The following is a 27994-nucleotide window of genomic DNA, read 5'->3' on the forward strand; positions in this document are numbered from 1 at the left end:
CTGGATATTTGATTATTAGTAAAACATCTTTAGCACTATTCCATCCCATATATTTTGTAAATAATGTAAAGTTGAAATGTCTCGATGGACGTTTGTTGTGATTACATTCATTTCCCAGGGAAGGAAGGAGAGAAGAATACATGATGCAAGTATCGAAATGGACCGAAGTGCAATTCCGATTCATAAAATCCCTAAAATTATGGCTCCATCTTGTCGAAAAAATAATTTGACTGTCTGAGCTAGATGGCCCGTATAACAAAAAATCTAACACACTTGTTTTTATAAAATACACTTTAGAATTTTTATACAATCAGATAACTTTGTTAATAATATGTTCGTAAAATTATCAAGCGCTCCGGTTTGTAAATTTTTTTATTTAGAGAGCTGACATGGTGACAACCCAAATTCTAAAATAAATAATGTTTTATGAATTTACATGTAAATAAGCTTTGGATTTGAATGTAATTTTTTCAAATTACGAACATATCTGCGCCTAAACATGCCTTCCAGACATTCCAATTTGGTTGGCCAATATATATTATTATTTTAATTGATTTAAATTCAAACTCTATGGAGTACTCTCAGTCGATAGTGTTGGTAATATATTATTAATTTAGTCTATGGACATCCTGATCAGATTGAGTGTTTGTCAGTTGATTCTTGCTTCGTGAATAGAATGCAAGAACACACTTTCTATTTTTATCAATAAACCAGAAATTTGGGACTGCACTGGCAGCGGTTAGCTATTAATGTAAAGACTTATCTACAGCACTGACGTTTAAGCCTGATTGACAGTTAAATCGTTCGGTTAACCAATACCGCACTACAGAATTATGTCACCTCACACACTTACTTACAGACATCCCAACATTACAAAATTGGCCCCAACGCCCAACGAAATCGGAACATCTTTTTGCATAGCTCGTATTCAAATTATGAGCATATTTTCATTCATTACGAGAATCACGACATTATGATTCCATCTCTGACTATACATACATCTTGTAACAGATTAATTTTTTATTAAAATTTGCATATGTTTTTTACTATGCCTCCGCAGGTCCTGTCCAGTTTTACAACTAAAAGTACACAGCATACATTTGAAGGGTTTTTCATCACTATGACTCATGATGTGCAGCTTCATGTGGCTGACCTGCGAGCTGGTATGGTCACACAGGTCACATGAGTAAGGTTTTTCTCCCGTGTGAACTCGCCGGTGCGTTTTCAAATGCCCGATTTGCGAACAGGTATAATCACACTTGTCACATGCGTACGGTTTTTCGCCAGTGTGGGTTCTTTTATGCAGACACATGTGGCGGGACCATACAGTACTATACGGGCACACATCGCAAAAAAGAGGCCCTTTGCCGATGTGTGTCCGGCTGTGTTTTTTCAATACTGTCAAATCGTTGCACGAATACTGACATTCGTTGCATTTATACGGAGTCTCACCGGAATGGATACGGACATGGAGATCGAGCCGGTCTTGCCGCTTGCACGAAAAGTCGCAAGCCTCGCACTGCAGCGAGGTCTCTACCGTGTGAATAGCGTTGTGCGGGTACCATTCCTGGATGTCGCCGCACGAGAAAACACACTGGTTGCAATCAAATCTTTTATCTTTCAAGTGACGTTTATTGTGCCTTTTTAGATAGCGCAAATCTCTCGTTTTAAACATGCACAAAAAGCAAAGATGTGGTTTATCATCTGTGTGAATAAGTTTATGTGACTTCAAGTGTACTAATTGAGCACTTGTGTAACTGCATTGATCACACGAAAATGGCCGCTCGCCTGTATGTTTTCTTTTGTGTGTTCTGTAATTGTTCAAATGATTACTAGAGTATTCACACTCATCACAATAATGCATTTTGGTGCTGATATAAGGTTTCCTAATGCGCTTTTTCTTTTTGGGAGCATCCAAATTGTTATCTGATATTTCCGGAACATTGCTATTAATCACAGAGTCCTTGTGGTATATATCATTGACAGTAGAAAAAGTCAACACTGAATTACTACTGAAACTGTTCCCATTTTTGACTTTAAGAGAAATATCTTTTGTGCTATGGCATTCCGCGTGTTTTGTGAATAATGTAAATTTATAAAATTTTAAATGGCATAGTGGACATTGAAAAGATTTCTTGACGTTGTTGTTGGTCGGTTTCTTTTTATCGATGTGTGAACTGCCTTCTGAAAAATCATGACACTTTGAGCTAAGAAAATCGCTGACGATAAACATGTCTTGAAATACAGATACTTCGGTATTGCTTGAATATTCTTGTTTAATAGTCGGACTGTAATAGTCTATAACGTCAACCGTGTCTCGCTTCTGCACCGTGTCGATAATACTGGTATCTGCGATCTGTGTATTTAACATTTCTGAATCATTGCAGTCACCATTTTTCTGATTGCTATCATTAAACAAGTCATCTGGCTCTTCTTTCTTAATTATTAAGCTGCTTAGTGAGGTAGAATCTGTCAAGACCTGAAAATAAATATCATAATAACATTAAAAAAGAGTATTAATAAATACCTAAAGGTCACTGAAAACATACTGATCGCAGTTTTGTAAAGGAACTTTAAATACTAAGGTAAAAATACTTTCACAACTGGCAACTCAACCCAAATCCGACAAAGTCTGTAGTATGTTCCTTCCACCTGAATGACCGTGAGGCAAATGTATCATTAAATATAAAATCTGGAAGTGCATTGGGATATCCGTATATCTGCGATATCTAGGTGTTACATTAGATCAGAACTTAATAAACCGAGCATATATCACAGGTATTAACGGTAAAACCAATAGTTGAGAAAACATTTAAAGACCTGAGCAAGTTGGAGCTGTGACTCACATACTTTGTACAGTTGGACTCGCTCTAGTATATTCTGTTGCTGAATATTGTCTGATCTTGAACTGCTCATATTAACAGTAACAATACACAGCTTAACGCAGCCATGTGTATCATTGGTGGCACCCTATCCTCTACTTTGCTTCCATAGTTACCTGTGCAATCAAGGATACTTCCACCAATGATAAGGCAAAACACGGCCACATTGAGGGAATATAAGAATTTTTTAAACAACGCAAAACTCTCGCACTATGCTGACGTAATGTCTCCATCTATGAGACATCTTCGTTTGAAGAATCCTAAATAGAGAAAGAGTAATAGTCTAATAATGTCGGACGTTTACATTATTTGAGCAGATAATAAATATAAATCGAAAATAATTTTAGTAAATACAACTTGTTGCTTGTCCACAAATAATCTCCAATAGTTAGAGGTGACATATGAAATGAGAAAATAAGAGAGAAGACTGTTAAGTGTAGCCATTTTCTTATGGTTTTTAACACTAGTAACACGACGTATGTTATGAAGCAATGGCAACAAGCGGTGAGACGATCCAATTGTTACCTGAATTGTTAAATGTAATGGTGCTATTCTGTTAACGATTGCTTGAGTATTGCTAGCTTTCTAGTATTCCAAACCTTCCAGCTAAAGTTGTCGCAGTATAGTTCTACATTAAGGTAGCAAGTTGTCAGTAATATGAGAGAGAATAATTTTGAATACATTTAAAAGAAAAATCGATCTTGAGTTTTTGTAACCAATCTAATAATAAAAAATACTGGAGTGAATATTTAGTAAATGCGTCTGCGTTAAGGCCATGCATTAGTTGAGGCACGGTCTAAAAAGATCGTTGCTAGGCGATGCGCGGATTGCGGGTGAAAATGACGCCTGTCAAACGAAATATTATTTGTCATATAAATCCAACATACGTCCATTTTATGTTCTGTTTATTGTTCTATTAGTAACAATAATAATATATTCATTGACATGTTTTCTTTTTAAAGTAAATGGGTAACGTTTTTAGTCATCTTTACACGATTTTAGAATTAATTGACCCGTCGCCATCACGCAACAAAGTGACGTGTTCTTGGGTCAACATTCTCTCACTGAATGGCAGCGAGTCCAAAATTTCGTCGCGCGTACAGTTGAAAATTATTTGGCGTTTCACTGATGCGTCACCTTAACGGCAAACAAATTTACTGATCGTATTACCTGAGAGTGGTTCTTTGTAGTATCATTTAAACATTTTGTATTGTCTGCAAAATCAGAATCATCTTCACAATTATTAATTTTCTCTTGTTTTATAGAGGTCAACAGTTGAATATTTGCTCTGAAACATGGAAAAAATATATAATTGACAAGCCATTTTTTACAGATCCGTTGTTTGGATACCTGTTTAGCGTGATAAGCGTTAGTATGCATATCATGAAAACTAGTTTGACAACATACTCATCCATGTTTTCCATAGTGGTTGCAATCAGAGAAGACAATCAAAGGGCATAAGGTTTAAAAGAGTACATAGTTTTCTGAAGATAATTTACAAACATTTCCCAAAAGCATTTATGTCATTTGTTAAGAATATTACGACGTATTACTTAATTTACATTACAGTTTCGGTTCAACAGACGAGAACAAGTATCCTGAGGTAATCTCAGTTGTCAAACATGACAAGCATGCCCACCAACAATACAATGATTGAAGATTGTATTCTCTTTGATTTGCAAAATACAATAGGTACAAAAAAATATACATGAAAAATATATTTTCTGCGCATTTTATTTTATTATGATGATTAAAAAATATCTCAATCAAAGAAATTGTTGATCTCAATAATAATTTAGAGTATCTTAGAGTAGTTACCATCTAGCCTCTTTGATAATAATATAATTTAAATATCTTTTTTTTAATGGCATCCCCCATGACAGCAGCTCGGCAGCCATCTTGAGTTTCTTAGGTTTTCACCGTTTGTTACCGTCAATCTATTGTTATATTGGCTTTCTTCTGGTTTTTTTTTGCTTCCAGAGCTATTATCTGAAGAATTATGTAAGCATTAGCACCCTAGAAGTAATTTTATCTTCGATTTACATAATAATTTTTCGATTTTTATGACCGTTTTCGGATTGTAGGTATAACCGAGATCGACGCGGCGGAGAAGGCGGTGGTCATCGCCCTGGCGGAAGAGGAGGTGGAGGGAGAGGTGGCGGAGATAGCAGAGGCTTCTCCAGGGATCATGGCAGTGGCGGAAGACCTTCAGGGGGCGGCTGGGGGGGAGGCGGAGGCGGCGGAGGTCCCCCACAGAACAGCTTCAAAGGCAAGCAACCCGGAGGGGCCCTGCGTAAAGTCCGTTGGGACGAGGTTACTCTCCAGCCTTTTCGTAAAGACTTTTACGTGCCACATCCGAATGTAATAGCGCGAAGCCCTCGTGATGTAGAAGCCTTTCGAAGCCAGCAGGCCATCACTGTAAAAGGAAAAGACGTGCCTCCTCCTAACGTGAGTTTTGAAGAAGGTGGCTTTCCCGATTACGCCATGCGTGAGATTATGAAGCAAGGTTTCCCTTCGCCGACTCCTATCCAAGCGCAAGGTTGGCCTATCGCCCTCGCCGGCAGAGACATGGTAGGTATAGCTCAAACAGGCTCCGGAAAAACTTTAGCATACATCTTACCGGCCATGGTTCATATAATGAATCAACCTCGGTTACTACGCTACGATGGCCCGATTGCGTTGGTCTTAGCGCCTACTAGAGAGCTAGCCCAGCAGATTCAACAAGTGGCAAATGACTTCGGTCAAGACATGCAGGTTAGGAATACGTGCATCTTCGGCGGAGCTCCGAAGGGGCCCCAGGGCAGGGACCTGGAGAGGGGAGTGGAGATCGTGATAGCCACCCCCGGGCGCCTCATCGACTTCCTGGAGAAGGGCACCAGCAACTTGAAGCGGTGCACTTATCTGGTGCTGGATGAGGCTGATCGCATGCTGGACATGGGATTTGAGCCTCAGATTCGCAAGATCATCGAGCAGATCAGGCCAGATAGACAGGTAAACACTCTTAACCTTTTTACTACCGGTAGGTGTATGTATGGCGGTACCTTGCATGCCGCGAATTGTATTGCAATATGTTGAAAAACGATGACGAAAAAAAATTAAATTTGAATTTGTAGTTAACAATCATTCAACCAAATGCGATACTACACCATATAATCCGTGTTATGAAACAATGAAATTCATTTGAGCATGGTGCCAAGCTTGATGTCTGTGAACAGGGTCGTTTACGAGGGCACTTCCATCTCTCAGGTGCTGGATCTTATAGTATTAAATCAATGAGATCATCAGATCTGTGTCAAGCTGGTCGGTTTTTATTGTAATGAATATAGAATTTTGTGTATTGTTACATGATGCGCTGCCTACCTGCTTGGAGATTACAACAATAAAAATTGGCAAGTTTCACATTCATATTTAAATAAGATGTGTGCTTTGACCCAGGGCATTGATCGAATTGGTTTAATCCAATGAGGCTTCAAACGGAAAACATTCAGTTGGTGCTCATTTGTCTTAGTGATCTAAAACATCATTGGATATAATATTGTTCCATACCGTATCAGCCAACACCTCATTGGCTACATATCGCCTCATACTAATAGGCCGACCAATGAACGGTTCTGATTCTTTAACGAATTGTCAAAAATTAGCGAAGAAGGCTATCTTATAATATGGTAAATCAATGGTTTGAGCAACCACATGCACCGTAATCTATTTCTTTTCCATTTTTCGAATTGACCATATTCATTTAAAAAAATAATTTGAATTATTTTTGTCAGGTTCTCATGTGGTCGGCGACATGGCCGAAGGAGGTGCGAAACCTGGCGGAAGAGTTCCTCCACGACTACATCCAAGTGAACATAGGTTCGCTATCGTTGGCTGCCAATCACAACATCCTTCAGATTGTGGACGTCTGCGACCCCTTCCAAAAGGAGGACAAACTCCTCAAGCTGCTGTCGGAAATTTCCTCCGAGGAAGAGACAAAGACTATAATATTTGCTGAGACTAAGAAACGGGTAAATATCAACATTATCTTGTTGAGTTTGCATGTTTTCATAATTATTATTTTTACTGTTACCTATATTATGTTTCTATTGAAAATATAAATATTTAGAAAATCAACGCTCTGTATAGATGTGTTAACAAGAGTTGAGGCGAAGCAATACTCACACAGACGTATTGTTTATAAAAAGGGTGTTTCAAATTTTTAAATCGACATCAACGTATTCGCATGTTGTCCTGTTTTCGCTATAAGAAGCGCAATAAGTAGGCGTAAGCAATACAAACAGCTGTTTCTAGTAGACGTTGTGCAATGCCCGTTTCCACCACCAATACACACAATCTTTCGTATTTGTGTTCGCACCAACTCTGGCTGATAGACCTATACCTAGATAACACTCAAAATACGCAAAGTCCGCCGAGTCGGGAAACTTTGATAATAGATGGCAAATTTCGATTGTTGAATTAAAAATGATATAACTATAAAATTCATCAATGCATCAAATAAAAACATTCCAATTTCTATCACTCTTGAATAAATCTTGTTATTTAAATTTACATACTTAATAGGTTTTTATCCACCATACAATCCATCAATATCTATGTCACATAGTTTATTGCTATGACTATTGCGGAATAAAACTCAAAATGTTTCAAAACACAATATGTCAATAATTCATTTAAAGAAAAATGAATAAATACAACCGCAATCTGACGCACTGAACGCCACTTGAAATTAATTACGGTCGACCTTGGAAATTCAAACATTGGCCCTGGTGAGCCAAACAATAACGCAGTGATACACACATTTAAAATTGAATATTGCACATTTATAAACATGCCAATTTTGCATATTATGTGGTTTGTTTTAGGCTTAGCTTATCTTAGCACGCTACGTTGGCGGGAGCAGTATGTAAACTGTTAATACTATCAAATGATGGTACTTGGTGGAATTCAAATTTTAATTGATTTAACCTAGATATATTCAATTCCATTTTGGACTAACAACTATCCCTCGTAAAACAAGTTTGTCAATATAACCTCCACTCTGTGTTGGCCCATAATATGCTCCATTTAGATGTGAAAATGGTTTTTTTTTTTTTTTACATATATATTCTATGTATTAATCAAAGTTTACATATATATCTGTTTATCATTATTTTCCTTGACCCTCCTGATCCTTTGGGTGACCTCTTAATGTAATTAATTATCTTCTATAATTTCATATTTGTCTGGAATGGAAAGAGAAGAAAATAAAATTTTGACTTTATTGGTTTTTATTATGTGAGTCCATTAGACAAGTGTTCCTCTCCTTCATCTTCCAGGTGGATACCATTACGCGAGCAATAAACCGCGCGGGCTGGAAAGCCCTCAGTATCCACGGAGACAAGAATCAGCAGGACAGAAACTATGTCCTCAATCAGTTCCGACAGTCGCCCGTCGGCATCCTCGTCGCGACTGACGTTGCCGCCAGAGGTCTAGGTAAGGATGAACTAATTGCCGGACATGTCTTCCCATTTTCATTGTTGAATAATATTATATCGCACTTTCCAGATTAATTGATCTTCAATAGTATTATTGATGTCTTCTGGTCTGATGGTAATTTACTGATGTCACCAACGTTTGTGTGGTCGGATATTTGATGGGTTTGGCGGTTAATTAGATTTACCTAGGTCGTGTTAACATGAATTTTATTTTATTGCAATTATCGTATTCGCACTTTCTTTAATAATTAATATGGTGGGAAAAATACTCTTCAGACATTTTAATTGACTCATAAAAAGCTCTATTGTGTAAGCCTCTTTATTTGTTAAAATGAATTGGTGTAATTCAAAAAATTACACAGTTTTTAGAATAGTTCAATAACTTGAAATCAGTACTTTTGAAAAAATTACAGTTGAAATCGTATCACATTACGTAAATGTGGGACTGTGAACTCACTAGAGCTTTATAAGGCTTAATTAAATTACGTATTTATTGGGTAACCCTACAGAAGTGCTATTAATTATACTTTCACATATTATGACTCTACTATTTGACAGGATTGTAATCTGTGAACGCTCAACACATGTGGTTAAATTTGGAAAAAATAATTATGATAAATTCATTAATGTTTTGGAATAACCAGGAAATCGTTTATGTAAGGAATAAATTTTCTAATTGACACCGTGGGAGGCAACTGTTCGAGGTCAACGAATAATTGAATTAATTCTACTGATTTTCACAATTTCGACAGAATTATTTTCTGTTTGTTTTGAAGCCGTCTATGTATCAATTACGTATAAATTTATTCGTAGATCTTATTAATAAAACTATAGATACATAGTTAACCGGTATGGTACTTTAAAACGAGGAAATGTAAGGAAAAAAATCGATACAAATCATTTGGAGTTATTAGCAGACCACATAAATAAAATATTGCAAACTTCGCCTTGTTTAAGCGGTGAGTTAGTAAAGCCGTCAATATTTTATATAGACGTGGGTACACTGGTAATGTTTATTTATGTTGATACCTCTGACTATATGGTGATAAGGAATGACAAATTTGGGCACAGAACTGCATACCATTCTGTTTGGACAGTGTGTTGTGATTTGTCAAAACGTGTCGCTGCACAACTTGTGCGAGCCTTCATCCATCAAGACAGATATTGATACCGCAGATAGACATGACATATAATAGTACGTTTGTGATACAGAATTTATTGAACCATAGATAAATGACAACGTTAGAGTTCTACAGTCGGTTTATTGAATTCGTGTTCATAGCTTTAAAAATAGGTATGGAGCATTAAAATTGAGCGTAGTTATGCACAAAGCAGCCAAGCCACAATTTTGAAAAAAATGAGTTATTGTGATTTCCATAATCTCAGACGTTTGTTTTACGTTCTGCACAAATCAGCCAAGCTGCTGTCATACACAAATCTCATATAAATGCGTTTTAAAGATTTTCCAAATCGCAGAATATGACATTTTCGATTTGCAAAAAGCAACCAAGCTGCTGTCATACAAAAATGTCATATAAATGCATTCTAAAAATATGCCATATTCGTTCTGCAAAAAGCAGCCAAATGATAATATTATGTACTTACCTAATTTTTAAAATCGTGACTGTAATGTTTGTTTTTCTACATTCAATTAAAAAACACTATTTTCTCAATTACATTATATGTTTTTCATTTTATTATATATAATATAATATACAGATTTTTCATATAAAAAATAGTGCCAGGCAGCTAAATATTGATGTATAATTTACAAGTTTTTCGAATTATTTTCAGAATTTTGGAATTCCCATAATAATTTAGTAACTTAGAAGGCTATTTTAAAAGAAGATAATCAAAAATAAAGACCTTTCTTACAAAAATAAGAGATGGCTGCATTCTGCAGAATGAACATTTAAAAAAAAAAATGTTTTACACAAAACACCCTGGACTGCTAAAACACCAAAATTTCATAGATTATATGCTTTTATCTCTTCAAAAGTTATACAAAATCATATATATATATATAATATCTATCATTCAAAAAGTATAAACAGTATACAGAGGCTTTGCTGATTTAAAAAAACACAATTTACATAAAAGTGCTTCTATCTCTGTTTGAAGTTTGTGTGGCTCGGCTGCTTTGTGCATAACTACGCTCAATTATAAGTCAATGGTGGTGAACCCTTTTATGCATAGGTGCTAATATATTTGTTTTAATGGACCATGAGATTTAAAAAAAACTAGGAAGCATTTTTAGCTTGAGTGCTTTCCCTCTGAAGTCGACAGCATTTTTTTGTTGACTCTTCCTGACAAAATTAAGTCCTCAATATGATCTTTTCTACCCAAATTGAAAATTCCATTCACAACCCACCTTACCAAATCCTTCAGTTTTTCCATCACCTCACCCTTTCTACATTGTGTCTTTTTTTCCTATCGCTTGTAATATCCCTTGTCAGTTTTACCTCTCTTTTCTAATTTCGTCAGATCCTACGTATTTTTCTGAGTTTCCTCTTAAACATTGTGCGTCGTCTATTCCGGGACGATCCTCTTTTGCGGCATCCACATTACTTCTTTCGCGTTCCATCAGAATTTCTGTGTGCACCGTAGGTTCGCCACCACTGTCCTAATGAATATCTATTGACAGACCTTTAAATATTCAGTTGAATTGAAATTCAATGTATTATGTATGCAGTTGTTTAACTATTTATAAAATGCGATTCTACGAAACTCAAATGATTAATTAATTAACCGCAAGTATTTTGTCTATATTTGTGGGTTAATTCTTATTTTGTATTGTTGAATTATTTATTCTATACATGTTTGTGAATTTTTGTACAGCGAATAAAGGTATGATTTATTATTTTGTCTGTCCCATTTTTTTTTTATGAAAATGTACAAATTTAGTCTTGTGTTCACTGAGCAAGAACCATTACGTATCTATCCATTAAATGTCTGTGACTAATTTTATTTTAATAATAACATGTTTCGATGAAAATATTATGTATCAGGATTTTATAAAAATGTTTTCTTCTAGGTAAAAAAATATTCTTCGTTGAATTGATGTGTCTGACTTTAAAATTCTACATAATTATTATTATCGTACTGTGCAGGGTTCGGATTTTTTTTTTATTTTGTGTGTTTATACAGCCAAGGGCCGACGTGTGAAAAATGAACGAGATTTTTTTTTATAATATTGATTTTGTGAACCGGGGGTTTTGAGGTTAAGAGAGGTCAGACGCGTAGCGGGGGCGGAATTCGCCTGAAGGCTTCCATTGCTTATTTACCATATAAACAGTATAATTAGGGTTCCAGTATTCACACATTTAATCGACATGGTTAAATTAACCACCGCTCGTCAGCTGTGTTGCTCTCAATAGGCAAAAAAGAGAAATAAAACAGCCAGTGCTATACAGAAGTAGAATAATTATTTTTTATTGTCTTGTTATTCCAGGAAGATATTTCAAAATTGTTTTTTTTTTTAATAATCAGTAGACAAATCCTGGTTACATATGATGGAAGACAGTTACAAAATTATTGCCAACAATTAAAATTGTTTAGATAATATCTGTTTTGGTGTCTAGTTTCTTTTTTTTTTCACATGTATGGTTGTCGAATATTAATCTAAAACTTGTTTGGTCAACATTTTAATATACTGACTATTGGTATAAAACAATACCATTTCAAATTATATTATTACAAAGCATTTCTTTCATTTACCGTGTCTAATAATTAATACATAACATTTGTTTTTAATACTGATTGGCTATCAATAAAAATTCTGATATAATAAATATAAATTGTAATATTTACGAGTATCTTCAGAATATTTCATAAACTAAATAATGGAAATAATGAAATGGTTTATAGTTTTTTTCGGTTTTAGAAATAGAGTAATATTAAATAGTATTGTATCGTAGCCGTAATGTGCCTTTAATTGTACGAATCCAGTCCACCAAAATGCTATGGTGATACTGGGTAATTTACATTAGTGGACTGCTAACATATTACTTACCATTATCATTTATCATCATCAGCCGCTACCTCCAGATGAAGGCATCTCTCGGCCTTATTGTCTTCAAAGGAGGTGTATTCGACAGAGCACACCTCGCTGTCCAAACAGACCGGTGTGTGTCGTGTAATAGGATAATATGTTACGATAAACCGATTTCCATTGCGCTTTATTTATTATAGTGTTTAATATAGTTAATTGCTTCTATGCAGCACTGGTTTTATCTGATCAATTTGATTCGCTGAATATATCTTTGGGTTTTCATATATGCATAATATATTAATTTGAACGGGTAAGTATTCAGAATCAAAACAGTCGGATATTTTGTTTATTTGTAATTTTTTCTTTCTGGCAATATGTATTAATGTTTTGCGAAACACTAATAGGTATTTATAAATAAGAAAAAAATTATTTACTCTTTACGACGATTGAGACTTCAGATTCAGCTACATATTATCTTCGTGCACAAGAAGGGTGTATAATTCATAAAAAAAAACAAAAATGCAAAGCATAGACAGGATATTGTGTGTCTCATAACGGATCCTAGTTCGGCAGTGTCTCGTTTCAGTGCACTGGATTCGGACTGTATCGTCTGTTACGATAGGGATATTATACTCATAAAGCATGCTTAGTAATAGTCAACCGACATACTATTATATCTAATGATCGTATAATTCTTGCGGGAGAAAACAATACACTTCTTTACTAACAAAGTTACAGCTAAAAACTGACTTTAAATACTTATAATATACATTTTAGAATTACTTTTGATGTACTGTGGATAATGGATCATTGCAGAATGAAAATCTTGTTTAAAAAGATTTACTTGTCAAGGGTCAATCAGTTATGATTCTGTTGGGAAATATTATCATTTACTTACTGATTATTTTCATTTACAAATTGCACCACTTGTTTTCCACTCTACAAACATTAAATTGGTACACCATCTTATCTGTATGCATAGATTTGTAGAAAGCCTAATGCTGTATGCATAGATTTGTAGAAAGCCTAATGCAAGATAAGACTGAACTCTTATTATTGTCGATGTCCTCTCTAAATCGTCCATGTGTTTTTGGTGAAATTATACAGAAGAGGCTAAACACATCATGAATTTTAATGATTGCGTCCTAGAACACGGAAATATATTTTTACCATTACCTATGATCAGTGGCGAAGGGTGGAGGTAGGCTGTTAAGATTCGCTATAAATAGTGCACACTAACCTTTTTTAGTCATATGTATTTGTTTTTATTGAACTAAGACTACAATTTACAGATGGTGTTAGTTAGTTTTTAAAAATCAATTAAACCCTGCCTAAACGAAACCATAATAGTTTTGGTCTAATTTGGGCAATACGACAAAATTGTGCACACTTTTTCATTCATAGTTATTTGTTTTCGTTGGATTATTTATTATAGTTTAAATAAAAAATATTATTCTATTTATAAAATATTCAAAGTTATGTATGATTTAATTGCATAATTTTAGATATTTTATAGATAGACATGTATTTTTGACTATTATCTATTATGGCTTGGTTTCTCAAGGTTTAATTGAATTTTAAAAACTAACCAACACTATCTGTAAATTGTAGTCTTATTTCAATGAAAACAAATAGGAATGTCTGAAAAAATTTAATGTGCACTGTTTATGGCGGATCTTAACAGCCTACCTCCACCCTTCGCCACTGCCTATGATAGGCATGTCCAACTTCAAATAGGCCGTAATGCATCAAACCGGGCAATCATTTACCATACTCTCGCAATGTCATTCATCAACCATAACAAACGTATTATATTTGGCTGACGACACTAAATTAAACATCACTTTATCTTCCACTTGCCCTAATATTCCAGTGCGTAGGGCACTGGACTGTCATCCTGGGGGCTACGGTTTCAATTCCCATGAAGTCACAATATTTATGTGAGTTTCTAAAATCTTGGGTTTTTGTTGTAATTGTTTCATTTCTATTACTAATTACACTACTGTCATTGAACCTCATGGCTTGTTGTAATGTTAAAAAAGATTTATAATATATGTATTGACTATGCGAATCTACCATCACAACGAAATGCTATGATTCCCATTCGTCGTAAAAACTATGAGTTTTTGTCTTTTATGCCAGCGCTCCATTGGCGAGCCAAAAGTCCGAGGACAATAAATCGTCCGATTTGTCTATGCTGTGCTACTGATCAACGAACGAATAAAAAAGTCGAGCTGTCAAAAGTGAAAAGTTACGATTCTCGTAATGTCTTCCGATAATCCTATAATTTTATGTTATTTATATGTAGACTTGCATAAAATAATATAGCAGTGAAAACAACACAAGTTTTACGATTTCTTTTATGAATTTCATAAATACAAATAAAAAAATAATTGGTAAATTTCTCATTTTCTAATGTGTAAATTAACAAATTAATCAATGAAAATGTTTAAAACAATTACAGATTTTTTTCGGTCCGAAAGTCTGGCAAAAATATCAAACATGTTTGAAATCCGACGAGCCTGGTCTGCGGATTAAAAAGTCCGCAGGTCTGGGGTGCTCCACGCGAAAAAAAAGTCCGAAGACGGTAAATCGTCTGACTTGCGTGCCAATGGAGCGCCGGCTTTAGGTTTTCATAGTCAAACTATTGTCTGATTATGCAAATACTATGCCTCAGTTTAAAGGTAAAATTCACATCTTCTCTTTCTCTCACTCCTGAGGTACATTGTGAGTGATGCGATACGAATCAAGGAAATTAAAATCGCAACGGTTAATGCTTCATCTTCAAAATCTCTGTTTTAGGGCGCAATCGTCAATATTCGCAATGTTTTTTGTCTTCTGTGTAGTTTTGCATGATAGATAGAAGATACATGATCGTTGGGTATGAGGGTGCAACACCGATATGTATAAATTTAAAGAAGTACACAACCTCAAACTGCCTTGCTATTTTCAACATCGAAATATGCGATAGCAATTGAACCACTTGACAAACTTGCTGTTCACCCGTGTTCAAGCAAACGTAAGTGTGGAGGAAATTACTTACCATAAGTTAATTTTAACAGATTCCTGCTTGCTGCATTATTTCAGGTTTTTAATTTTGTTTTATAAGCAATGTGCGCTCAGAAATTATGGTACATGGTATTTCGCTTGATGGCAATAAATATCTGAGTGGATTGCTTTTTATAATTTCATTATTACTAAAAATTTTGATGATTATTACCCTTGTGCATTGAATGATATTATTTTGTATTTATGAAGCTCGCGTGAATTAGAGGAAAGCTTGTCTCTGTGATGCCTGCTAGAAAAAGAAGAATAGTAGAATAAATTCAGTTAATATACAGAATATTATGAAGTGTCTATTTACAAAAACCAATAAGTCTACATGTGGTCAAAATCGTAACAAACCAATTTTATTTTGCTTTATGATAAAGACTGTTTATTGGCTATTAAAGATGGTCATAATGTTTCTAATTCGAATATAGAATACGATGGAACAATTAAAATAACGTTTAAAACCGTTCACTTACATTTGAAAAACAAAAACATATTGAACTGTGGACTTATCTGTATTTGAAAATTTATTTTTCATATTATTAAAAATAATGGGTCGAAAGTCGAATGAGTGAAGATTATTAAATAAACATGTACCCATTGGGATGGAGAAATGATTAACAACCATTTTTTTGTAAAAAAATGTGTGTCAATATAACCTTGACTCTGTGGAGGCCCACGGTCTGCTTATTAGCGGAAATGGTAATTAAAATTACCTTATTCGAATCCATTATAATTAAAATATAACACGTGTGTTGTATTGTTAAAAAAAACTATATATTATATTTTTTTGCTACTACAGTATGACTTCTGTATTGTGACTGATATGTCATAATGGTCATCTAGGAAATTAAAAATCCCTTTTGCACTTTTTCATGTAGTTCGTTTTCATCCTTTTGCACTACCTGTGGCGAGGACCGCCTGCACCGCGATTTCCTAACTCTCGTCTCGTGTGGCACCAGACGAGATGACGTAATTGTGTCGTCACGCTCGAGGCATGCCGACCGCGCACAGAATAACCATAGAAAATATTATTATCATACACCTATATGTGTATGGTGACAATGAATAGCGCCGCTGTCTGACCACTCGCTATTTTCTCGAATGCTATTATCACTCCGGTAGTACGTCATAATGATGTCATATGACGTCATCTCGACCGGGAAGCTTGCACTCGCAAGTTCTAACATAGAGCCCCTGTAGGAGTGATAACAAGTGAAGTGAATAAAAATATACACTTTGAAAGTGATCAATTTTTATTAGACAGAGTTTTTCTTTTATCATATTCGGGTTAACAATTTAAAATATCATTTTTGTTTTCAAATTCAATCTTACGTATTTCCTAAAATAGTAGTGTTAATTACAAATGTTCATATAAATACTAGTTACTATTACAGACCCAATAGTTTCATTGTATTTCAAGGTTTCACTAGTTTCTTGTATAATTTAATTTCTTTCGAATGGAATAATAAATCAATTGGGGCTATTCGTGGCAATTGCCTTTTTATAAAATTCTTATAAAATTCTCATACTTTAGTTATTTTTGCGAGTCAAGATAACGTTAAACAATTACCTGGTATTGAGTTCTTGCAATTGCTAAATACTATGACGTGTCAGCTACAATATAAAAGTTGTGCTTCCAGATTAAATTTAATAGATTTACATATTTAAGAAAATGAGTTTTATTTGCTGTATCTGATTACTGAAGCCATGAACATTAATGTCCAAGGTGTTGGTGATCTGGTACAACTGGCCCTGCGTAGGGAGATGTACAGCAATGCGGTCGCAAACCTTCGTTAGAAGATTGCACCAAATGAAGAGTTTATGTCATCCAATATCTAAATTGGAAATGATATGATGGAAACTTCTCTATATTATTAAAATTTTTGGTTAAAGCTCAATTTTCATACTAATAGAAAAGATTTATTCATAATAACGATGGCACAGTCTGAAAGGGAATGCACGAATGATTCAAAAGTGAATATTGGAACAATCTGAAGTAGGAAGCTATTCCTCGTTTTAAAATTGAAGCAGAAAGCAATGGTTTGTCCAAGTATGGCTATATTCCCTCGATTTCGTTCCGTATTAGTTTGTTTAATGAGCACCGCAACTTGTTGATTTTCATTCCAGAGGCACATGCCGGACTGTTGGGTAATAAGTGACCGGTGGTCAACTGTCCAGAGCGCATGCTGCCTCTCGTACCCGGCCAAGTCGGTGCTCCCGTATCTAAAAAGCCGCCACTGCGCATCACGACCACCGTGACGAATTAGTCAATCGAATGTCAGTCGTCGTGTCCGCGCCTAGTTGCGTAGTTGTGTTGGCACACGCCTCTTGCCAAGAATCAGACCCCCGGACGTTGAAGGGCATAACCGATTGTTTTACAGCTTCTCGACGGGGATTATTTGCCGATTGTCGCCGCTCAAAGGTATTCCATTACGATTAACGCTTTCAAATCTTCATGTATATGTATTGGTATTATTGTGTACTGTCGGTTTAAATGTTATTATTAATTTTTAAGGTTTAAAGTCGTTTTCAATCATGATTCCCTCACAGCATTTTCAGTTCTCAGACTTCTAATAGTTTTAGATTCATCTAAGACTTTTTTTACTTCCTCAGACCTCCGCGAAACATTCGTTCCGCCAGTGGCTGCAAAAATTTTCTATGTAACAGATTTTTTGATGAATGAGTTTTAAAATGTCAATACTTACATTACGTACTCAAAAGATTGCAAATGAATAGTAAATGCTTTTAATTTCTGAACTGAAACAATGGTTTTTGACTAGCAACAACAATTATCAGAATCGTAGACCGTGTGAAAAATTTCCTTTAAATGGTATTTTGCCTAAAATTCCTGCACACAAATTCGAACTCTCAGTGATTGACTGTCACAAGTTTGATCTTCTTTGTAAGTCGATACAAACGTCGCAGCGGCGGTACGAATAATTCCCATTGGTCTGTGTGAGCTTTTAATATGACAATTATTATCACTGGTTTCGTTCACATAGACAGATATTCAACTATTTTGTCGCATTCATGTATACGAAACCTGTTATGTTTATTGTTAACACTCCCGTTACGGTAATGTCACCTTAATCTGCAAATATTTCAGTTAATCTGCATTTCGTCATCTTCTTAGTTTGGCTATTACTAGAATCATCAATACTACATCAAATGAAAATGTTATTTTAAAAATCGAAAGCATTACCCAGTAAATACATATAAATCATAAATATCCATCATATTTTATTTACCTGTCATAAATTATAAATGCACATTGCGTACAGAGCGTCGCATTCAATTACGAACAAAAGAAATAGATCTAAAAGTATATGCGACAAAGAGAGATTTACTCAATTGTGAGAAAAATAAGGCGTGAGATCAAGATTGTATTACAACTTGTTGGCTGTAAGAATGTATAGAAATACTCATATGATTATAATTAGGTTTTGATGCCTTTTTGATAATTTTATGGATAAAATAATTAGCAAATAATGATTAGACTTATAGCGCCTGTACACGTGCATGGATTTACTGGCAGCAATAGTTCATATTTTAAACTATCGTGACAATAACTGTTAACATGCAAAAGTGCTGATTGTCTTTCCAATCTCATCCTTCAAGAGTACACGCAATGTTATCATTTTATGGTACTATTTAACAGGTAGTGAAAATCGGATAACCTCAAGGTGAGTATAGTTCGTTTTTTTGCCGGCAGGTTTGCCGCAATCGTTCCACAGATCGAAAAAATCCCTACTGTCGCATGAAAATTCAGAAGCTTCTAAACATTTTGATTCATACATGCAAGCCTACAACTGCAGGGTAGTACATGTTTACCCATACATTTTCTTGTTATGGCCGTGATAATACTTACTGTCAACAGTAAATCCAGGCACGTGTATACAGGGTATTATATATGTTGCCAAAATAGGCACTTTTTACCTACTGTAATATGGTAACCCAACGTGACATTACCGTAATGGGCGGAATTTATTAGCAACGTTAAGGGTAGGTTAAGCAACATTTAATAAACTACTTAGATATCTATTATAATAGTTTTCCACCAAGAATTAAATTCAGTTAACAATATTTAGACACCTATTTTACATCCTTTTTAAAATGGAATTAATGCTTTGATTACAATGTAAACGAGATATAAGTACTTAATAAATTGTCATTTTTATTAAAATCTGGACTCTCTTGGATACCCTCTGGTCTCTTGGATTCTAACACCAATGCTATAATCGTTATCTAACTGACTGTTTTATCTTCTGCTGAAGGAGTCATGATTGAAAACAATACTTCATGCTATTATTTTTGCCTTGCTAAAGATGTCACAGATTTTTCGTGATCTGATCGAAAATTAGATCGTTATCAAACTTAGCATTATACCACCTATTTATTATGTGTAATTATTCACTCTGTAGGTAAAGTGTTCACTGTCTTTAAAATCACTATTATGTAGTACTTTGACAATGATGTATTGCTATATTATTCTGTCGATATTGCCTGCCTTTTCATTGGATATTTCGCAGTAAACAACAGACGGGCGGTTTCATCATTCGATTCATGCGACTCGCAGTGGTGTTTTATCGGATTGCGTAAACTTTGTGCCGTCTTAGCATAATTATTACGAACTAATGTTTTTCATTGTGTGATTAAATAATATGACTAATATTATTCACATTTTTGCAAATGTTGAATACCTTATGAAAACCATTTTTGAAGTCTACCATTTATGTTGTTAATTGTTGTCCACTGGTTTTGATGTTATTTGATATATTTAAAAAAGTAAATAAAACAGTCATGTCAATATGATTCATTTTCAATGTACGTCCAAAAATCAATAGTCATGGTTTTCTTTCTATTAATAGTGTTCGATATTACATAAATAATTAATACAGTGGAGCTTTGATTATTCAGATTTCATTATTATCATCAGAAAAAGACATTTGATGAATGGAGAAATTCTCATAACAATGGTATGATAATTCTAATTGATTTAAGTTTTTTACTATTCCACTTGAGTCGTTCTTTGCGAAGCGAGTTTTATCTTTCGGCATCTTCAGTCACCAATAGTAAATGCACACTGACAATGAATACATTTGATTCTCGTTAATATAACAAATTAATAAAAAAGTAAAAGAGTCACTATAAAAACAAATTTAAGAAATTTTAAGTTTCTTAAAACATTTTGTCATAATATATATAAACGAAAATTAATTGTATTCGTTGTCAGTGTGCATTTACCATTGGTGAGTGCACACAGTGACAAAGGGAATTTGGAAAGGGGTAAGCTGTTTAAATCAGAGAAAAAAAGCACACTTATCAGGTATACTTACTGGAAATAAGAAGATAATACGATATTACTATTGATGAATAGGTGCACACTCATGTCAATGACACACTAAATCGATGAAGTCCAATAGCTAACTGACGATGTAAAATTGAGTGATGAGTTTAAATTATGCATTTTCCTAAACATTTAAATTATATACATCAAAAATCATTAGCTAATATCATATGCAAAGGTTTTCTAGCCTACTGTATTGCATACATTTCGGTAGACGGGGGATGAGGTCACGTGATCTGATCGTCATACAAAATATATCTGAATTCATAACAAAATAATCGTATGAATACAATAGTTGAAGACAGATGGTGCTGACGCATATTTTTTTACCTTTGATACGAATTCTAAATTCAGTACTTCTGAAGATTCTGACGACATGAGGTTTTAACTTTATAATGTCTTCAGTGTATTTTTTTAGAAGGTAGGCTTTAAATAATCACCTAGATGGAGCCTTTGCCACTGAGTGCACATATTGCCTGAAGATGCCGAAAGGTGAAACTTGGAACTCTCAAAAACCGACTCAAACAGAAAAGTACATAACTTGAATCAATTATAATTTCAGTATCTTCGGTCGATAGTACTATGTAATTTTATGAGAATTAGTTTATTCTGGAGCTTTTGTTTTGTACGATTATCCAGATCATCTTTATCTTCAATTAGTCTGGATAAGCGAGGTTCTACTGTCTCCTTTCCCGGTTAACCATATGGGTTAATATATGTCACATTTGTCATTCTGAATGTTGCCGAAATTATGTTATGAGATCAAAATCATTGGACAGGTTGTTAATTTTGTTACAATATATTATTTTAATCTTATAAAAAGACGCCAACCATTTTTAGTAGCTGAAATGCCAAGGAAAAATTCATTCATCAAGAATAATTAAAATTAATTATGGATATTTTTTATATTAATTGTGACGTAATTTTTATACTGCATTTTTTTTTACTCTCTTGCTGATCAAAGTTACATACCATATTATTATTACTATGCTTACTCGGATGGATAGTATATCAAAAATGAATCAAAACTGAAAATATTTGCAAAACAATTAATTAATTTGTTAACTTTTGCTTGTTGATTGTTGCAAAAAAAAAATACATTTCAAGAATTACAGGTCATTATGATAGTCTCAGAATAATAGCTTTTGTTTAGATGTTATTTTTGAAAGTTATCCATTTGAGAAAGCGATGATTGAAAATAAATTAAACAAATTAGTTGAAACGGTCATTTCAAAAAAGATTTCAAGTCAATGTTGGATGTTGTAAAACTATATACTATAATTTTTAATGTAGTTAATAAATTGAAATTTAATAAACAGCATGAGTCGATTCATCACCTCAACACTGTTGTATTATTTCCTTCTCCGAGTAATGCAAATAGCGGATAACTCAATGTGAACTGTTGTTTATAATATAAAACTTTGAAAAAGAAGTTTATTATCTTCATAATCTCTATTCCATGAATTCTTAACTATGCTAGATATCTACAGTTACTATTAAAATATGACATGTTTATTTCCAAATACTGTCCACGATAGGAAGCTCACAATCTAAACATGTATTATATAGTATGTATTATGAACAAAAATGTTTGACCTAGCAGAAAACAATTAACTAAAAAGATAGAAACGTTACCAATAGGTAATATGTTTAATTTAATTTTGTTTATATTAATTGCATTTTGAGAATTGATCAGCTAATAAAAATAGGTATATTATTTTGATTTTAAAATACAATATGATGAAATCACAAAAATAATCTGTGCTGCAAATATTTAAATGTTGGACATATTGGTACATATTTGGAAAGAGACATCTCATGTGCAAATAGCCAAGGCCCTCTACAGTCAGACGGCGGCATGAAACTGTGAATTTCGATTGTAGTGCTAATTATTGCTTATATTTTTAATGTAATATGTATTATTGTGAACTGTGTAGAAAAAGATCTTCATTTATCACAAACAGGTTACCACAGTTCATTCAAAGTTCGGCAATAACCATCACTATCATCGGAACTCGTAATTTAGTGTAACAGCTTGACTATAGATGGCCTTAGTAAATAGCCAGTTGTTGGTTACTTTTTGACTTTTACAACACGGAGTATTGTCATGGTTAAATTTACAATGTAAAAATTCATTTAGTTATAGTGTTCAGATATGAATTAATATTATTTTTGTCTGCTTTTTTGAAATGACCAATTCAATGGAATTAGCATAAGTTCTAAAATATCAGTACTTACGTAAATCATACTACTTACTATATTCAGCTGACAGTGAGTTTATTGTAAGTATCAATTTATGTAAAGAGATAATTAATTTACTTACTAAGTAACGATTGTCTTTGTCGCTGATGGATCGTGCGAGCGCCCATGATTAAATAATCCATCAATTGGTTTAGATGTGGAAGACGTGAAGTTTGTGATAAACTTTGACTACCCGAACAACTCAGAGGATTATGTGCATCGCATCGGCAGGACGGGCCGCTCCAAGAAGACGGGCACTGCCTACACACTCTTCACCGTGAAGAATGCTCCGAAGGCCAGGGACCTCATCGCGGTCTTGCAGGAAGCTAACCAGATGGTCAACCCCAGGCTGATGGAGCTGTGCAACATGGGCGGCGGCGCTAAAGGTATGTCAACAACTGTTGGCTTCAGTTAGATTTATCTTACTCCTTTAATCTGCATATGTCAGTGCCAGTGTTTTTCTAGCCAGATCTTACATGTTTTTTTAACAGAATTCTCGCTTGCAAAATATGTAAGATAAGAGGCATCACCCGGAAATCAAAACATTCGGTTTTAACTACATCAATTTGAACCATGATAATATATGGTTGTATCTAAATACCATTCATTAATAATTAAATTATGAGGGAATACTAATTAGATATGTCAATTTTATTTTAATCAGGCCGCAATCGCTATAATCCGAGTGGCGGTAGTAGCCGGGGAGGTTATGGGGGCCGCGGTGGGGGCGGAGGAATGAGGGGAGGCTATAGTGGCGGAGGCAGAGGCGGATCGAGAGGGCCTCCCACTCACTCTTCGAGCTCGTCCAACTCGCACAGTCGCCCGCCATCTCAACAATCCCACGGGGGATCCTACACGAGTATGCTGCGCAACTCTGGCCCACCCCCGCAACCCAGAAACCCTCATCATGGACCGCCACCCGGTGCTCCACCTGCTGACACTCACACGAGGTCCGGCCCTCCGCCTACGCACTCTGGCCCGCCGCCTCCCAGGAGCTTCAGCGCGGCCCCTCCTCCGCCTGGCAGACCTCCACAGCAAGAACCTCCCAGGTAACACTCAAATAATTCCCAGATTTACACTTTACAAAAATCCGCATAGAATACACTGAGCAGGCCACTATATGATTTTCAGCGTTAGGTGGGCAGCAAGGGACTGACTTATTTAAAAAATTTAAATTTTCATTACAAAGTGGAAAGTAGATTATAATAAATTTATTGGTGTCTATGCCAAAGATGTTAAAAAAAAACCTTCTTCTATATATGGAAATGGAGCCTAAACATATGAAAGTGAATCAAAAAAGGACAAGGGTATTCTAACATATCACTTAACTCCAAAAACAATAAAAAAGGTGATAAATGTGATAAAGATATCACATTTATCATAGGCAGTTAATTATCACGAGAAGTTAACCGTCAAACATGCTATCTTATAACACGGCCTCTCATGACCATGCTAACTGTTTTAGAGCGAGATATAGTATGAATTACATTTCAGAATTATTGAGACTTTTCAAATTTAATTCTGCCAACATCACTGCCGATGCCAGCACTACCTCAACTTATAGTTACCCGTGGGTTGTGAAATATTGTAGGTTATGTTTGATTATTATTTGACGTTTGTACACAAAATTTTGCTTCGGGTAGGAACGCCATAGAGATACGCTACATGAGCATACGCAAACTTGACCAAGCTTCGCAACGATGAGACGTATTTCACACGACATGCATACCAACTTAAATTTTCGCAGTGTTACGAATTATCACTGTGTTTTCATTATTGTAGATAAACCTTGTTTATGGAATTGGTTCTGTGTTGATTTGAAGCAATTTAAATAACAGTAACGCGTTACGGTGTTAACTATTAAGAATAGGTCTACTGTTTGGGTTAGCTACAAAGTCAAACAGAATATTTTTTCCGTTGAAGCTGATGGAACGGAAAAAATCTTTTTGAAAGGAAAAAAAATAAGTCATGTTTTGTGTTTTCTTAGGTATCAGTCAAACCGTTGGGACTCGAGCGCGGCCCCACCCCCGCCCAAGAGAACTGCACCGCCTCCGGCGACTCCGGCCCCAGCTCCGCAGGCGAATGGCTACCCGCCTGCACAGCCCCAACAGCACTACAGCATGCCGCCGCCCCACATGGCCATGCCCACCTACTACCATAATCAGTACCAGCCGCCTCCGCCTTCTAACGGAGGATATTCCTACCCAGGCCAGCCTCCGCTGCCAAAAAATTAACTCTATCCTTTCAGATTGCTATTTTAAAATTATTAATGCACCATTTTTTTATTGTTTCTTCTAATACCAAGGTAACGCTTCAGCCTTGTGTTGATTTTTATTCAAAACGTTTTGCTTGCAGAGAGATACCGGGTAAATAGCAAAATAGCCGAGGTGCGAATCGTCAATAGGGTAATCTTGTCTCAATATTATATGACCAAAATCTCGCATATTATTGAGACAGTCACACGAAGGTCGGGGATTAAATTTGTAATTGTATAATCCAATTATGCATGTAGACTATTGAAAGGCAAAACCATACATCACCACACCCGTACAGTGACAGCTATAACTTGAAGATCAGCTGTTTGGAGAACTTGAAATAGCTTGCAATACTAGGATAGTATTATCTACGTGCGTCTTGTTAAAGTCTGACGGAGGCTGGAGATGGTTATCTGATCCATGGTAACGTGGCCAATTTGGAATTTTTCATAAAATATGTTTGGCAACATTGCCATGTCATTCCGGTGAGATATGGAAAAATTGGGTGGTTTGAGAGATAACCGGACATCTTGCTGATTTGACATACCGTAAGAGCAAACATGACGATGATTGGTGTCAAGTACAAAACAATGAAAGGTGCACTTAGGCAGTTTTGCCTTTCAACACTTGAATAATTATGTCAGATGTCTAAAAAATAATTGTTGCGAAAGAGATTCATTCAGTTTTATCTCGTAGGAAACAACTCGATGGTATAATATAGAAGTCAATAAAAAGCATTATCTCTCATGTAATTTTAACTGTATCGTGGGGTTACTGCCAAAAGTTGGTATGTCTCGAAATCATGTTATGGAGTAATACCAATTTGAAATGCCCTCTAAAATCAGGCATAATGCTTCTTTGTGCATGTTCTATATATCGGATAACCTTGATTTTTTTTTCTACTATATATATTTGGGCCTCTGAGGTTTGTATTAACAGATTTTGTTTTTACGAGAAATGGATATCAGCCACTTGCTCAACCTGTTAGGTCCATTACTCTGACTCGTACACAAATTGAAAAACAATATGTGTACTTGCCGGACCCAGGATTCGAACCTGGGACCCACAACTGTGGAGGCCCGTATGATCTTATTAGGATCGGACATGGTTTAAAAAAAAAATACATTTATATATAGACACATAATCCGTTGTTAACTCTAAATGCCTAAATTATCAAACTTTTGGTAGCAACCCCAAGTAATGTTGTATATTTTTATCGATTCAAGCTTTTTAACCTTACTTTTATTGCGATTATGATTACTTTTGAAAAAACAAACATATTTTTCATAATAATATGTCATGTGTAAACAAACACTGAATGAGGTGATATAACCAACCACTCCAATTCGAATTCAATCATTTTCCAATATGATTTCAATCATCACATCCTTTTAATAACAATTAATTTATTGTTTCTCAATGTAGTAATTATTGTTTGTGATACACTTATCTGTAAAAGTAGTTCATTATGGTATATTTAATAGGTCTGTGTTAAGAAAAAAAAACAGGGAGATTATAAATAATATTCATGTTTCAGTTATCAAAAAAAATCCTTTAAATTCGATAAATCATATTTAAATTTTTATTATGAACACACCAGATGCACCAGCGGTTGATTTACTTTTAATTTTTTGGTACGCCCTTCTACCAAATTATCAGCTTACTACATCTGTTTATTATATTGCATGTATATTTCATACGCTGGTGATCATTCTATCACTCTAAATCCAATAATGAGATTGTAGAGTCAATCGCAATAGATGGCAGCACTTGGCGGTCATGATAATATACATTGGATAGAAAATGTTTTAACACATTCTATCGTTTCTCTGAATAGGGATCGAGTACTGAAGTCTAGCCCCGGTCTCTTGAGATTCTTTAATTGACTCGTTTTTCTTCTGCCAGGGTTTTCATTTGGTGAATATTTTGGCTCAACACTGAAGTTGATACCTCTCGGGATGCCACATGTTGTGACCAAAACGCAATAGTAAAATTTATATAGTTTTGGGACTCTTTCTAAGAAGTGAAAGTTCAACGATTATCAACAATAATTTCTAAAACCAAAGTATTAATCCATTTACTTCTAAAAATATGAATAACACTGTGGAAAGTGATAACCAACGTAAGTTTTGATAATATTGTAGATAGTATGTACTCAATGATGCTTTAACCCCACAACAAATGTTTATGTAAATTTATGTGGTTTATTTAATTTTTCTGGCTGTTTTTATTTCTTTGAAAGGTCCATACTGTGTGATATGGTGCTGGGGTATTTATACTAGTATGTTGTATTAAGAGTAATTTGTATTTGAGAAATGAAACCGGGAATAGCACCTTCTTCTTGTGTTTAATCAATGTGATTGAAAGTATTTTCAAACCGCTTACTTGAATAAATTTAAGTGAACACTCTGGGAAAGGCAGTAAGAAATAACATCTTTATGTTGCTCTTATGATACTGATTTTTTGTTTAAAAACTACGCCATTCACGGGCGTTGCAGTATTTCTTTGTCCTATTCCTAATAAATTTATAACATTAAAAATTATGACTTTTTTTTCATGCCTTTATTTTTATACCCTTTGCTTTTAATTAGGGGGTCACCTGCTGTTTGAAAAAGTCCAAGATTACTGTACTGACCCTACTACGGCTGCACACTGACACCAACTTGACAATAAATCATAACATGCCCCAACCGTGATGTGATATGTTAAACCAGAAAAACATTGTTGTACATCCAACGAAACAGTGATTT

The 27994-nt window shown here is 34.8% G+C and overlaps 2 protein-coding genes across 2 annotated transcripts; one reads left to right on the forward strand and one right to left on the reverse strand.

The window, feature by feature from the left end:
• Window positions 1–31: 31 nt before the first annotated feature.
• On the reverse strand, window positions 32–4519 carry LOC147063660 (uncharacterized). Its single transcript, XM_085959804.1, has 3 exons — window positions 4290–4519; window positions 4053–4170; window positions 32–2479 (listed from the first exon to the last, which is right to left on the reverse strand). Exons 1-3 carry the CDS (start codon window positions 4304–4306, stop codon window positions 1013–1015), a joined length of 1602 nt encoding a protein of 533 aa, XP_085815930.1. The 5' UTR covers window positions 4307–4519; the 3' UTR covers window positions 32–1012.
• Window positions 4520–4760: 241 nt separating this feature from the next.
• Window positions 4761–27787, forward strand: LOC147063661 (uncharacterized). The gene is made up of 7 exons (XM_085960070.1): window positions 4761–4883; window positions 4967–5873; window positions 6653–6889; window positions 8198–8354; window positions 23145–23375; window positions 23654–24038; window positions 24977–27787. Coding segments are annotated over exons 1-7 (2166 nt in total). The 5' UTR covers window positions 4761–4881; the 3' UTR covers window positions 25224–27787.
• The last annotated feature ends 207 nt before the right edge of the window (window positions 27788–27994 follow it).

This window comes from Rhyacophila brunnea, unplaced genomic scaffold (genome assembly GCF_057557595.1).
Source record: "Rhyacophila brunnea isolate RB1 unplaced genomic scaffold, BYU_Rbru_1.0 scaffold_9, whole genome shotgun sequence".
Taxonomy (NCBI): Eukaryota; Metazoa; Arthropoda; class Insecta; order Trichoptera; family Rhyacophilidae; genus Rhyacophila; species Rhyacophila brunnea.

Excerpts from the sequence above, each read along its gene's own strand:
- LOC147063661 (XM_085960070.1), top strand. Across the intron at positions 6,890-8,197 it reads TTGCTGAGACTAAGAAACGG|GTGGATACCATTACGCGAGC; the intron begins GTAAATATCAAC and ends TTCATCTTCCAG. Across the intron at positions 23,376-23,653 it reads CATGGGCGGCGGCGCTAAAG|GCCGCAATCGCTATAATCCG; the intron begins GTATGTCAACAA and ends TATTTTAATCAG.
- LOC147063660 (XM_085959804.1), bottom strand. Across the intron at positions 2,480-4,052 it reads CTACAAAGAACCACTCTCAG|GTCTTGACAGATTCTACCTC; the intron begins GTAATACGATCA and ends ATTTATTTTCAG.